Genomic DNA, 12,055 nt, shown 5'->3' on the forward strand with positions numbered 1-12,055 from the left:
GGTCCACCCGACTTAGTCCCATTAAGGCGTTCTAGTTTTGTTTCTACCTCGGATGCGGTAATCCCCCATCCCGTATGCCCCTCTGTATCGGTGCTAGTATCCCTAATACCTTCATTGGCCTCATTAAACACCGATGCAAAATATTCATTGAGATATTGCGCCATGCCTAGATTATCTTTAATCTCCTCTCCGGCTATAGTCTTCAGCGGTCCCACTTCTTTCTTTGCTTTCTTCCTATTTATATGGCTGTAAAACCTCTTACTATTACTTTTAATTCCCCTCGCTAAGTCCAACTCTTCCTGGCCTTTGGCCTTTCTCACTCTATCTCTACATTCTCTGACTTCGCTAAGGTAAGTTTCCTTACTGATCCCTCCCCTCTTCCACTCTTTGTACGCTTTCTGTTTTTTCCTAATCGCCCCTTTCAGCCGGTCGCTCATCCAGCTCGGTCTAAGTCTCTTGCTTAGTAATCTTTTTCCCTTTTTGGGGATACAGGCCTCTGACAGCTCTTGCATCTTTAACTTAAAGTAATCCCAGGCTTCTTCTGCCTTTAGGTCCCTTAATACGTTTGCCCAATCCACTTCCCTTACCAGTCCCCTTAATTTGTTAAAATTGGCCTTTTTAAAATTATAAACCCTAGTCTTTGACTTAATTCTGGTACTCTTTCCATTTAGTTTAAAGCGAATTAGCTCATGATCACTGGAGCCCATGTTGTCCCACACTACCACTTCCTCAACAAGGTCCTCACTACTTACCAGAATCAAATCTAAAATGGCCTCCCCCCTCGTCGGCTCAGCTACCACTTGATAAAGGAATTGATCCGCAAGCACATCTAGGAACATCTGAGCCCTGTTATTGCTACTAGTGTTTGTTCCCCAGTCTATATCCGGGAAGTTAAAGTCCCCCATAATTACACAGTTTCTATTAGTATTTACCTCCCTTAATACATTAAACAATTCCTTATCCATATCCTGGGTCGATCCCGGCGGTCTATAGCACACCCCAAGCACTATCCCCAGAGAGGCTCTAGTAGTACTTTTACCCAGCTTGAGTATCGCCCAGACGGACTCTGTATTATCTATTCCATCCACTATTATTTCTTTACAGCTTATTTCACTATTGACATACAATGCCACCCCCCCACCTTTACCTTTATCCCGGTCTTTCCTAAACAGCGCATACCCCTCCATACCTGCGTTCCAGTCGTGACCGCCATTCCACCACGTTTCAGTTATTCCTACGATATCCGGTTTCAATTCTCGGACCAAGAGCTCCAATTCCTCCATTTTATTACCTAGGCTTCTCGCATTGGTGTACAAACAGCCTAATGTATGTCGTTTAGCCTGTCTCCCATTACTAGCACTGTATGTTGCGGGCCTCTTTGTGTTCGTCCCCCCTGTCCCTCCTATGTCCAATCGCATCTCCCCGGCTATGTCTCCTCTTATTACACTCAGCTTTCCAATACCGGAAACTGGCGTGGAGATTAACTGTGCATCTCCCAACCATCTCCCCAAACTTCCTAGTTTAAAGCTCTTTTGATAAGATGAGCCAGCCTCCCTCCCAGAAGTCTATTTCCTTCCCTACTCAGGTGAAGCCCATCCCGCGAGAACAGGTGTCTGTCCCCGAAAGCCTCCCAGTGGCCATACATCCCAAAGCCCTCCTTATAGCACCACTCCCTTAGCCAACTATTTATCCTCAAAATCCTATCAGCCCTTTGCTGCCCTTCCCTCGGAACAGGCAGAATCCCACTAAAGATAACCTGAGCCTCTATCTCCTTGAGAGTCTTCCCCAGCCTGGCATAATCTCCCTTGACTCTCTCTAACGAGAACCTAGCCGTGTCATTCATTCCTACATGAAGGATTATCAAGGGGTTCTTACCTGCTCCTTTTAGGATCCTTTTCAACCGCAGGTCCACATCGCGTATCTTTGCACCCGGTAGACAGCACACCCTTCTGTTCTCCGGGTCCGCCCTGGTTACAGGCCTGTCCAGTCTCCTCAGTAAAGAGTCTCCAATTACATACACCTGCCGTCCCCTGGCAACAGTGCGATCTAGTAATCTAGTCTCCGATCCCTCTAGTCCTGACCTGTGTCTGCTCCTATCTTCCCTTATGCTCCCCCTTATGCCTTCCTGTATCCTCTGGTGGCCCATAATTGGTGCTGTCTCCATCAACTCCTCCCCCCTCTCTCTCGGACTAGCAGCTCTTCTCTTCTTCCTCACCCTCCCACCTTCAGTCACCACCTGCTGCCCCTCTACCTCGTTCTCCAAACACTCAAACCTATTCCTGAGTTCTATTCCCCCCTCACTGGCCCTCCTTTTCCTTGGCTTACTTCTCACAGTCACATGATTCCACTTCCCTGGATCTCCTCCTTCCATTCCCCTCTCGCTGTCATCTACTACTGCCTCCTCCTGCACCCTAGAGCCTTCCCCTTCAGCCCCGCCTTGCCCATCCTCCATCAGCTGCTCAAACCCCCGCCTAAACTCCACCAGGGTCACTACCTGCATCTCCAGCCCCTTAATCTTTTCCTCCAGTAACACTATAAGGCGACACTTCATACACACATACCTTTGTTCCGGGTCTCCTGCTAGGACTATATACATACCACAGCTTCCGCATGCAGCCAACTGCATTCTGTCTGCTGCTGCTGCTTGGCTCATGGCTGCTGCGGTCTCTGCCCACAGCGCCTGGGGACACAGAGCACACAGCGCACCCCGCCCTCCTGCCTCCCCCTTGACCTCCCCCTGCGCACTCCCTCTCAAACTCCCCTGTTAGCCGCCCTGTTTGCTGCCGCTGCTCGCAGCTGTACCGCTGCCTGGCTGGGCGGCCGCTTTTATGGGCCCCTTGATCAGCCAAGCCCCGCCCCCTGCTCAGGGCTCGGCGTCCGTCCCAGCACCCAGCCCCTGCCGGCCCCTACAAACAAACACACAAGAACACCCACGAACACCCAGGACAGATGCAAATACAGATGCAAATACAGGTACCTTCTCCTCCAATGAGAACTCCCTCTCAAACTCCCCTGTTAGCCGCCCTGTTTGCTGCCGCTGCTCGCAGAAAGAAAGAACCATATTTCTGATTGCTTTCCAAATACAGAACAGTATGAAATCATTTTAAGCTTGGAAAGCTGGGAAAATCTTTTATTTAATTTATCCATTAGTTATTAATGATTCACAAGTGTGAGGAATGATTCACAGGTATACCTTTGGGGTATTGTTTTAAAGAAGAGATGGACTAAAATGGAAATAGCTGGTACTCCTTGATACTTTTGGTTTGTTAATTATATATACAGCCATATCTAGTGGTTGAGGCTGCCATGTTTTGGCATCACTTCTAGAAAAAATCCTCCTCTTGGAGTCATACTTCAGATAGGTCCAGTATTTAGGGGAACGCTGTCTCTCAGAAGTGTTCTGTATTTAAAAACATCGCATTTTGACTCCATTTCAAATTTGTTCTTCCATTCTGGCTGTAATACTTGTAGAAAATTTAAGTAATGTTTTTGTTGGACTTGGAATGGCAGCTTTCGGGGCCATTTTAAAAATTGTGATTTCAAATGTAGATTACCATTTTAGTTTGCACATGCTTGCCTCAAAAGAAATTCATTTGTAAGAAAACATAAAATGTTTTAATTACAGAAAAATATTCTGACACTAGACGCATCAACTACAATGTGCCATTTGCATATACTAGACACGTAGCTTCCTTAAACACATCAAAGCATAAGAGCAATTAAATTATTTACCCTAAGACAAAATATTCCAGTAATACCTGGGATCTGTGTTTATTACACCAGCTGCGGTAGTTTACAGGCACACCATGCTTCTGTTAAAGAGAATGGAAAATAAATAACTTAAGGGTTTTTTATTCCTGTGTGAATAATCCTACCAGACTGATTTCTATCTTTTTCAGTTTCCAGTAAGGCTTCTATGAGGTTCAATAGATGTTTCTGTGAGAGACCTTGCATAGTATAAAAGAAAAGTACAATTATTTGGACCTTCAGCTGGCACACAGTAACCCTTCTGCTTAAAAGGAAAAGCAATTAAATGTGTGGGCAGAGTAAATACATTTCTGTGTTTACCAAACAAATCTGTTTGTGTGTTTTGGTTTAGCAGTTATTTTTGGAACTAGAAGAATGCAAACATTCCTGCAAACGAATAATATAACTACACGTATGCTATTGTACAATAGAATCTAATACAGTGTACAATGACACAAACCTGGCACTCATTAAAAATGTATAAATGAACTAAGAACAAGCCAGCTTTTTTTTGGGGGGGGGGAGGGGGCTAATTTTAACCAGTTAGAACATTGTGTATTTGAAAGTTTAAATTAACTTTATTGGATTTGGGTACGAAAATGAAGAAAAAGAGGAGAAAAAATTCTAGTTAAAAGAGTGAAAATGTAGTTAAGGGTGAGTACTTTAGAGAACTGATAGGCCAGGCAAAATGAAAAGCAACTCTGGAGAGATTGAAAAAGGAGTGTAGAGAGGAGTAAAATATTAATGGAAAAACCAAGGGTATAGCCCTGCCCTTCACTTTTCACTGCACCCTTTGGGAAATGTGGAAGTTTTGCCTAATACTGGACCTTTGGATTATGGCTGGCCTCTGCATAGGGCCCTACGGACTAGGGAAAGGAGCTGTACACTCTCTTCTCTTTTCCACTGCCCACTATCTAGCCATGTTTATCATCTGAGTTACTGTAACGTAATCTCTTCCATACTTGTTAAATCACTGCAATCTGAATGCCATTCCCATTCACTGCTGACTTGGAGTGTCTAACAATTATTCTTTTAGCTTTCATGCTTGCATTAAATATCAGTGCTTTATGTGTCAATGATTTCTGGAATCCTCTGTCTTTATATTTGTGAACCCACAGCTCTAGAAAAGACAGAGCTTCACATTTTTAACAAAGCATATTGTTCGACAGCTGGAATACTCCAACAGTCCTTCCTATGTAGAAAATGATGATGGAATACACGTGTAGTGGATCAAAATACACATTTGAATGCTCAACTGAGATAAGGAAGTCCTCCTTTTCCACTTGGCTAGGATATAACTCTTCTCTTTTTTTTTTTTTTTTTTTTATCTGAAGAGCAGTCTTTCAACATTTTTACATGACTTCTGATCTTCATTTTGATGCAAAAATTCAAAAAAGCCCTTTTTATTTCAGTGACATGTTGTGATCCTTTGCCACCTTGCTTTCCAGGGATGAAGAGATCACCAAAGAAAATCACAAAATAAGGATAACTTTATTTATTTTTATTTTTAAGGCCTGGTCAAAAAATAGAAGACACAGCAGAGACCAATGCTGAAATTCTTGCTCGCCTCACATCTGCGGTAAGATTATCACATCAAAGTTTGTACTGATCCCATTTGAAATATTGTCAAGTTGTGGTTCCTTTCAAATGAAAACTGTGTCTGAGTGAGACAAATAGCCATAATGGAAATTACAATTTTGTATCTGGAAGGAAGTCATGGGCAGGAGGAGATGGTATTTTTGTGTTAGCTTCACTATTCAGAGCAATTGTTTTCTCGCTTACACTAAGGGCATATGTTCACTATGGCTCTACTGCAATCAATGCAGCAGCATCGATTTTTGCGGGTCTGGTGAAGGTGGGCTAAATCAATGGGAGAGTGCTCTCTTGTCAATTTCTGTACTCCACCTCCTTGCGACAAGTAAGGTAAGTCAGCGGGAAAGTGTCTCTGTTGACACAGTGAGGTGTAGACACCATGGTAAGTGGATCTAGCTACGTTGACTTCATTTACGTTATTCATTTAACTAAAGTAGCGTAACTTAAGTCTTGTCTAAACTGCTACGTTAAATTGATCTAAGTGTAAAAGAGAAGGATTTGGCCAGATCATAGAATATCAGGGTTGGAAGGGACCTCAGGAGGTAATCTACTCCAACGCCCTGCTCAGAGCAGGACCAATCCTTAGACAGATTTTTGCCCCAGATCCCTAAATGGCCCCTTCAAGGATTGAACTCACAACCCTAGGTTTAGCAGGCCAATGCTGAAACCACTGAGCTATCCCTCCCCCCATGTTTCTCTTACTGTGAGACTGGCTGTCCCCCAGGGTTGACCTCAGAAAGTTGCATCAGAGTAAGATTACAGCTTGCCCTGTCTATGCTAGGATTTTGTCTTAGCTGTCTTGTAAAACACTTTTTTTTTTTCCTGGTGCAGCCAGGAACTTGGAAGGTTAGATTGAACTAAATACCTCAAATTAACATCACACTTTTTAAATCATAATGTTAGACAGCCTGGGGCATGGACTCAGTGCCATGTATAGCCGGCAGCATGGGAGAAAGTGCATTAACCCACATTCCCCTGCCTGCATCTTAGTTTTTCCATTCACCTGCTACAACCCCTGCTCCTCATTCAGTCTCTTCATGCACGACACCAGACTCCCTGGCACAACTACTCAACATTCCCCTGCTCCTCTTCAAGCTGTCTCCTGCTTCTTATGTTCCCTTGTCTCCTCATAGTTTCTTGTCCAGCCCACTAGCCATAGAGTCCAAGACATGGCCACTTCCCTGAGGCAACATGACTCAAGTATTATTGAAAACAGTGGAAGGTAGCAGTCTTCCACATGCAAAGTCTGCATGTATAGTGAGGGAATATTGGCTTCAGCCATGCTGAAAGAAATAGAAGATGGAGGACATTTTGAAAAAGGGAAATTTCATGAGTTTTGACGTAAGGATTCTGAGGTAGTGAGACTTAAAAAAGCAACAACAAAAAACTCCCATAACACTCTCAAGGTTCACGATTAGAGCCAGAATAAGGCACCCTAGGCTCAAGCCCAGGCTCCTAGGTGCTGGAGCCATGTAATTACAGCAGGTTCTCAGTCTTCACTGAAAAGAGAGAGAGGTTTCTAGCCCTCTTTCTGAAGTTTTTGAAAATCCTACCCTTAAAGTCAGCAGGAAGCTCAAGTTGCCACAAAACTGTAGGACATTGCAATGCTATCATTCCTGCTGACTCACGAGCTCTTTATTTTAACTCTTAGTTAGGCAAAATCAACGTTTAGTTACCCAAAATCAGCCTCTGCCCTCACAGTACATTTAAAAACAAACAACAAACAAACAAAACCACAAGCACACACAGACTGATCCAAAACAGACAGAGGAAAGGCAAACACCCCCAACAGGTGTGCTACTGAGCAGATCAAACTGGGGATAAGGATTTGTCTGAGTTCACTTCTCCATTAGGAATGAGCGACAGATCATTATTTCATGTCCTGCTGAGATTAAATACAAAATTGCTTCTTTGGTGGTATCTTACATGTTGTTTTGAGCCTGGATGCCTGTTAATGTCATTGACAGTAATGAGGTGTCTGTTCTGGAAGTTTACTAGGTCTAAGAGAAGTTTTGTTTCTGCTACTGCTGTAACTGATTGGCTTTTATTTCTTGTGTCTTGCCTAGAACATGGTGGTTTGTGTGCTGTTTTCATTTTGGGTTCCTGGTCTGTTTTATTAGTGTTGTTGCCTCTTGCTTCTTCCCCTCCCTGGCCCAACACCCAAATTCCTTGCCTGCTAGTGCACTTGGTTGGTTTGAACCTGCCATGGAGCTTTTCCGTACGTTTGGGTTGCACTGCTGAATGCATTCTTCTGTGATTTTTCCCCTCTCCGTGATATTTGGTATTTCTTTCATGTAGAAAGAGTCTGTATGCAAAACAGCTTCTGACTCGCATTCAAACTGTATCTTCTGGCAGTTGGTTTTATTGGATCTTTGCTTATATTATGACCTATTACCAAGGTTGTTATTGCTGCAGGTTTTTCCCCCAACTAGAGCTTAATGAACCTTGCTCATCTGGTTTAGTGTTTCAATGAGATTTCATTTTTAAAATATCCAACAGAATACCTTCATCATTCTATTCCACTCATTGGTGTATTCAGAGAACGAGACATTTCTCCCCCTTCCAAAGAATATCCGCAGAACAGGGGTAGGATGGGGCCAAATGGGGAGTGGCCAGAGCCAGGAGCGGCGGAAGTGACCTAAAAGTGGAGGGGCCACAGGAGTTAGAATTAAAGTGAGAAAGATAGGGGAGATGTCAGCAGGACTACAGCTGAGCAGAGCCTTACAGGTGAGAAGAGGAAATTTCAGTAATTGAGATGGGGGATGACTAAGGCATGGATCCACGTTTTTGCAAAAGGGATAGAGAGAAGACAGACTGTGGAGATGTTACAGAGGAATAACTGGCAGGATTTAGTGGCAGCCTGGTAGTGCGTCCAGATCCAAAGCACTTTTCCACACCCATGCCTGAAGATGTGCTATTTTACATTTTCTATAAAGTGCTTTAGTAGTTGGTGGTAAGGAGCTGTGCTTCCAATGACATGGTGGCACAATTTGATCGTTTATAATATGCAGCCATGAATTTGGTTGCCTGTTCAATGGCATCCGGCATTGTTGCATTGATATCATCCAGCAGAGATAGGGAGCATCCAGCTTGCAGAAACTTCAACACAGTGCCTTTGCTGAGGCCAAAATAGGAAGCTACTGTATCCCAGCCTGAGAGAACATGGACAGCTAACAATCCTGGTACAATGTTCCAGTGTTGCTCTGTTACAGCTCTCTTGGATTGGGGATTCCATGATCACTAAAAATAATAGTGCAAGAGTAAGGAAAAACACACACCGTATCTGGTAATACTGATGTTCTCATTGGTTTCTCTTTTGCATCCGCTACTGTTTGTTGTACAATGTTGTCAGCTTCCTCATGCAAAGTGGACATATCTTCTCTGATCTCCACATCACCCTGGTTTATTTCAACTGGGGAGTTGTCTCTGCCTCGGATGATTAGCTTGTGCTTAACTTTCACTAATGACACACATTAGTCTTGAATGAGTTTTGTATAAATGATGTCCATCAACTATTTCTTATTTTCAGTAAGAAAACTTTTTGTTTGCCTCTGGGTGCTTAGTGGTATCTAAGAAATAGATGCACAGCTCTAGCTTCTTACCAATGGCTTCTCTTTCCCTTGCATCTGCAGCAATTCTCAACTTAATATCATCTTTGTGGTTCTCTTGTATTTGTGGCTTATTGGGTGTTTATATTTGTGATGTCTTCCACCAGCCAGATGCATATGGGGAGGCTAAGAGCCCAATTCTTGAGTCTCTGGTTGCAGGATGATCCCAATGATGCCACTATGACTGTGGCCATACTTCATGTGAGGGTGGTTTCAAACTGGCTAACCTAGTGAGGAGGGCTTTAAACTAGGTTCGACGGGGACAGGTGAGCAAAGCCCACAGGTAAGTGGGGAACATGGAGACCGGGGAAATGAGTCGGAAACAAGAGGGAGTGTGGGCTATATTGGCAGAGAGAAAGGAGAGTCAGGAAAAAACTGGGAGGAAAGATCAAACCAGTATTTTAGATGCCTATATACAAATGCGAGAAGTATGGGGAATAAGCAGGAAGAACTGGAAGTGCTAATAAATAAATACAACTATGACATTGTTGGCATCACTGAAACTTGGTGGGATAATACACATGATTGGAATGTTGGTGTGGATGGGTACAGCTTGCTCAGGAAGGATAGACAGGGGAAAAAGGGAGGAGGTGTTGCCTTATATATTAAAAATGTACACACTTGGACAGAGGTAGAGATGGACATAGGAGACGGAAGTGTTGAGAGTCTCTGGGTTAGGCTTAAAGGGGCAAAAAACAAGGGAGATGTCATGCTAGGCGTCTACTACAGGCCACCTAACCAGGTGGAAGAGGTGGATGAGGCTTTTTTCAAGCAACTAACAAAATCATCCAAAGCCCAAGACTTGGTGGTGATGGGGGACTTCAACTATCCGGATATATGTTGGGAAAATAACACAGCGGGGAACAGACTATCCAACAAATTCTTGGACTGCATTGGAGACAACTTTTTATTTCAGAAGGTTGAAAAAGCTACTAGGGGGGAAGCTGTTCTAGACTTGATTTTAACAAATAGGGAGGAACTCGTTGAGAATGTGAAAGTAGAAGGCAGCCTGGGTGAAAGTGATCATGAAATCATAGACTTTGCAATTCTAAGGAAGGGTAGAAGGGAGAACAGCAAAATAGAGACAATGGATTTCAGGAAGGCAGATTTTGGGAAGCTCAGAGAGCTGATAGGTAAGGTCCCATGGGAATCAAGACTGAGGGGAAAAACAACTGAGGAGAGTTGGCAGTTTTTCAAAGGGACACTATTAAGGGCCCAAAAGCAAGCTATTCCGCTGGTTAGGAAAGATAGAAAATGTGGCAAAAGACCACCTTGGCTTAACCACGAGATCTTGCACGATCTAAAAAATAAAAAGGAGTCATATAAAAAATGGAAACTAGGACAGATTACAAAGGATGAATATAGGCAAACAACACAGGAATGCAGGGGCAAGATTAGAAAGGCAAAGGCACAAAATGAGCTCAAACTAGCTACGGGAATAAAAGGAAACAAGAAGACTTTTTATCAATACATTAGAAGCAAGAGGAAGACCAAAGACAGGGTAGGCCCACTGCTTAGTGAAGAGGGAGAAACAGTAACAGGAAACTTGGAAATGGCAGAGATGCTTAATGACTTCTTTGTTTCGGTCTTCACCGAGAAGTCTGAAGGAATGCCTAACATAGTGAATGCTAATGGGAAGGGGGTAGGTTTAGCGGATAAAATAAAAAAAGAACAAGTTAAAAATCACTTAGAAAAGTTAGATGCCTGCAAGTCACCCGGGCCTGATGAAATGCATCCTAGAATACTCAAGGAGCTAATAGAGGAGGTATCTGAGCCTCTAGCTATTATCTTTGGAAAGTCATGGGAGACGGGAGAGATTCCAGAAGACTGGAAAAGGGCAAATATAGTGCCCATCTATAAAAAGGGAACTAAAAACAACCCAGGTAACTACAGACCAGTTAGTTTAACTTCTGTGCCAGGGAAGATAATGGAGCAAGTAATTAAGGAAATCATCTGCCAACACTTGGAAGGTGGTAAGGTGATAGGGAATAGCCAGCATGGATTTGTGAAGAACAAATCATGTCAAACCAATCTGATAGCTTTCTTTGATAGGATAACGAGCCTTGTGGATAAGGGTGAAGCGGTGGATGTGGTATACCTAGACTTTAGTAAGGCATTTGATACGGTCTCGCATGATATTCTTATCGATAAACTAGGCAAATACAAATTAGATGGGGCTACTATAAGGTGGGTGCATAACTGGCTGGATAATCGTACTCAGAGAGTTGTTATTAATGGTTCCCAATCCTGCTGGAAAGGCGTAACGAGTGGGGTACCGCAGGGGTCTGTTTTGGGACCGGCTCTGTTCAATATCTTCATCAACGACTTAGATATTGGCATAGAAAGTACGCTTATTAAGTTTGCGGATGATACCAAACTGGGAGGGATTGCAACTACTTTGGAGGACAGGGTCATAATTCAAAATGATCTGGACAAATTGGAGAAATGGTCTGAGTTAAACAGGATGAAGTTTAACAAAGACAAATGCAAAGTGCTCCACTTAGGAAGGAAAAATCAATTTCACACATACAGAATGGGAAAAGACTGTCTAGGAAGGAGTACGGCAGAAAGGGATCTAGGGGTTATAGTGGACCACAAGCTAAATATGAGTCAACAGTGTGATGCTGTTGCAAACAAAGCAAACATGATTCTGGGATGCATTAACAGGTGTGTTGTGAGCAAGACACGAGAAGTCATTCTTCCGCTCTACTCTGCTCTGGTTAGGCCTCAGCTGGAGTATTGTGTCCAGTTCTGGGCGCCGCATTTTAAAAAAGATGTGGAGAAACTGGAAAGGGTCCAAAGAAGAGCAACAAGAATGATTAAAGGTCTTGAGAACATGACCTATGAAGGAAGGCTGAAAGAATTGGGTTTGTTTAGTTTGGAAAAGAGAAGACTGAGAGGGGACATGATAGCAGTTTTCAGGTATATAAAAGGGTGTCATAAGGAGGAGGGAGAGAACTTGTTCACCTTAGCCTCTAAGGATAGAACCAGAAACAATGGGTTTAAACTGCAGCAAGGGAGGTCTAGATTGGACATTAGGAAAAAGTTCCTAACTGTCAGGGTGGTTAAACACTGGAACAAATTGCCTAGGGAGGTTGTGGAATCTC

The 12,055-nt window shown here is 43.3% G+C and overlaps 1 protein-coding gene across 3 annotated transcripts in view; it reads left to right on the plus strand.

The window, feature by feature from the left end:
• Positions 1 to 12,055, plus strand: part of RAPGEF5 (Rap guanine nucleotide exchange factor 5) — a 241,355-nt gene that overhangs the window by 55,438 nt on the left and 173,862 nt on the right. For all 3 annotated transcript variants that reach the window (XM_054020202.1, XM_054020200.1, XM_054020201.1), the window contains exon 6: positions 5,260 to 5,326. In XM_054020202.1, coding sequence (XP_053876177.1) covers positions 5,260 to 5,326 — 67 coding nt within the window. The remainder of the gene's footprint in view (positions 1 to 5,259; positions 5,327 to 12,055) is intronic.

This window comes from Malaclemys terrapin, chromosome 2, assembly GCF_027887155.1.
Source record: "Malaclemys terrapin pileata isolate rMalTer1 chromosome 2, rMalTer1.hap1, whole genome shotgun sequence".
NCBI classification, from domain to species: Eukaryota; Metazoa; Chordata; order Testudines; family Emydidae; genus Malaclemys; species Malaclemys terrapin.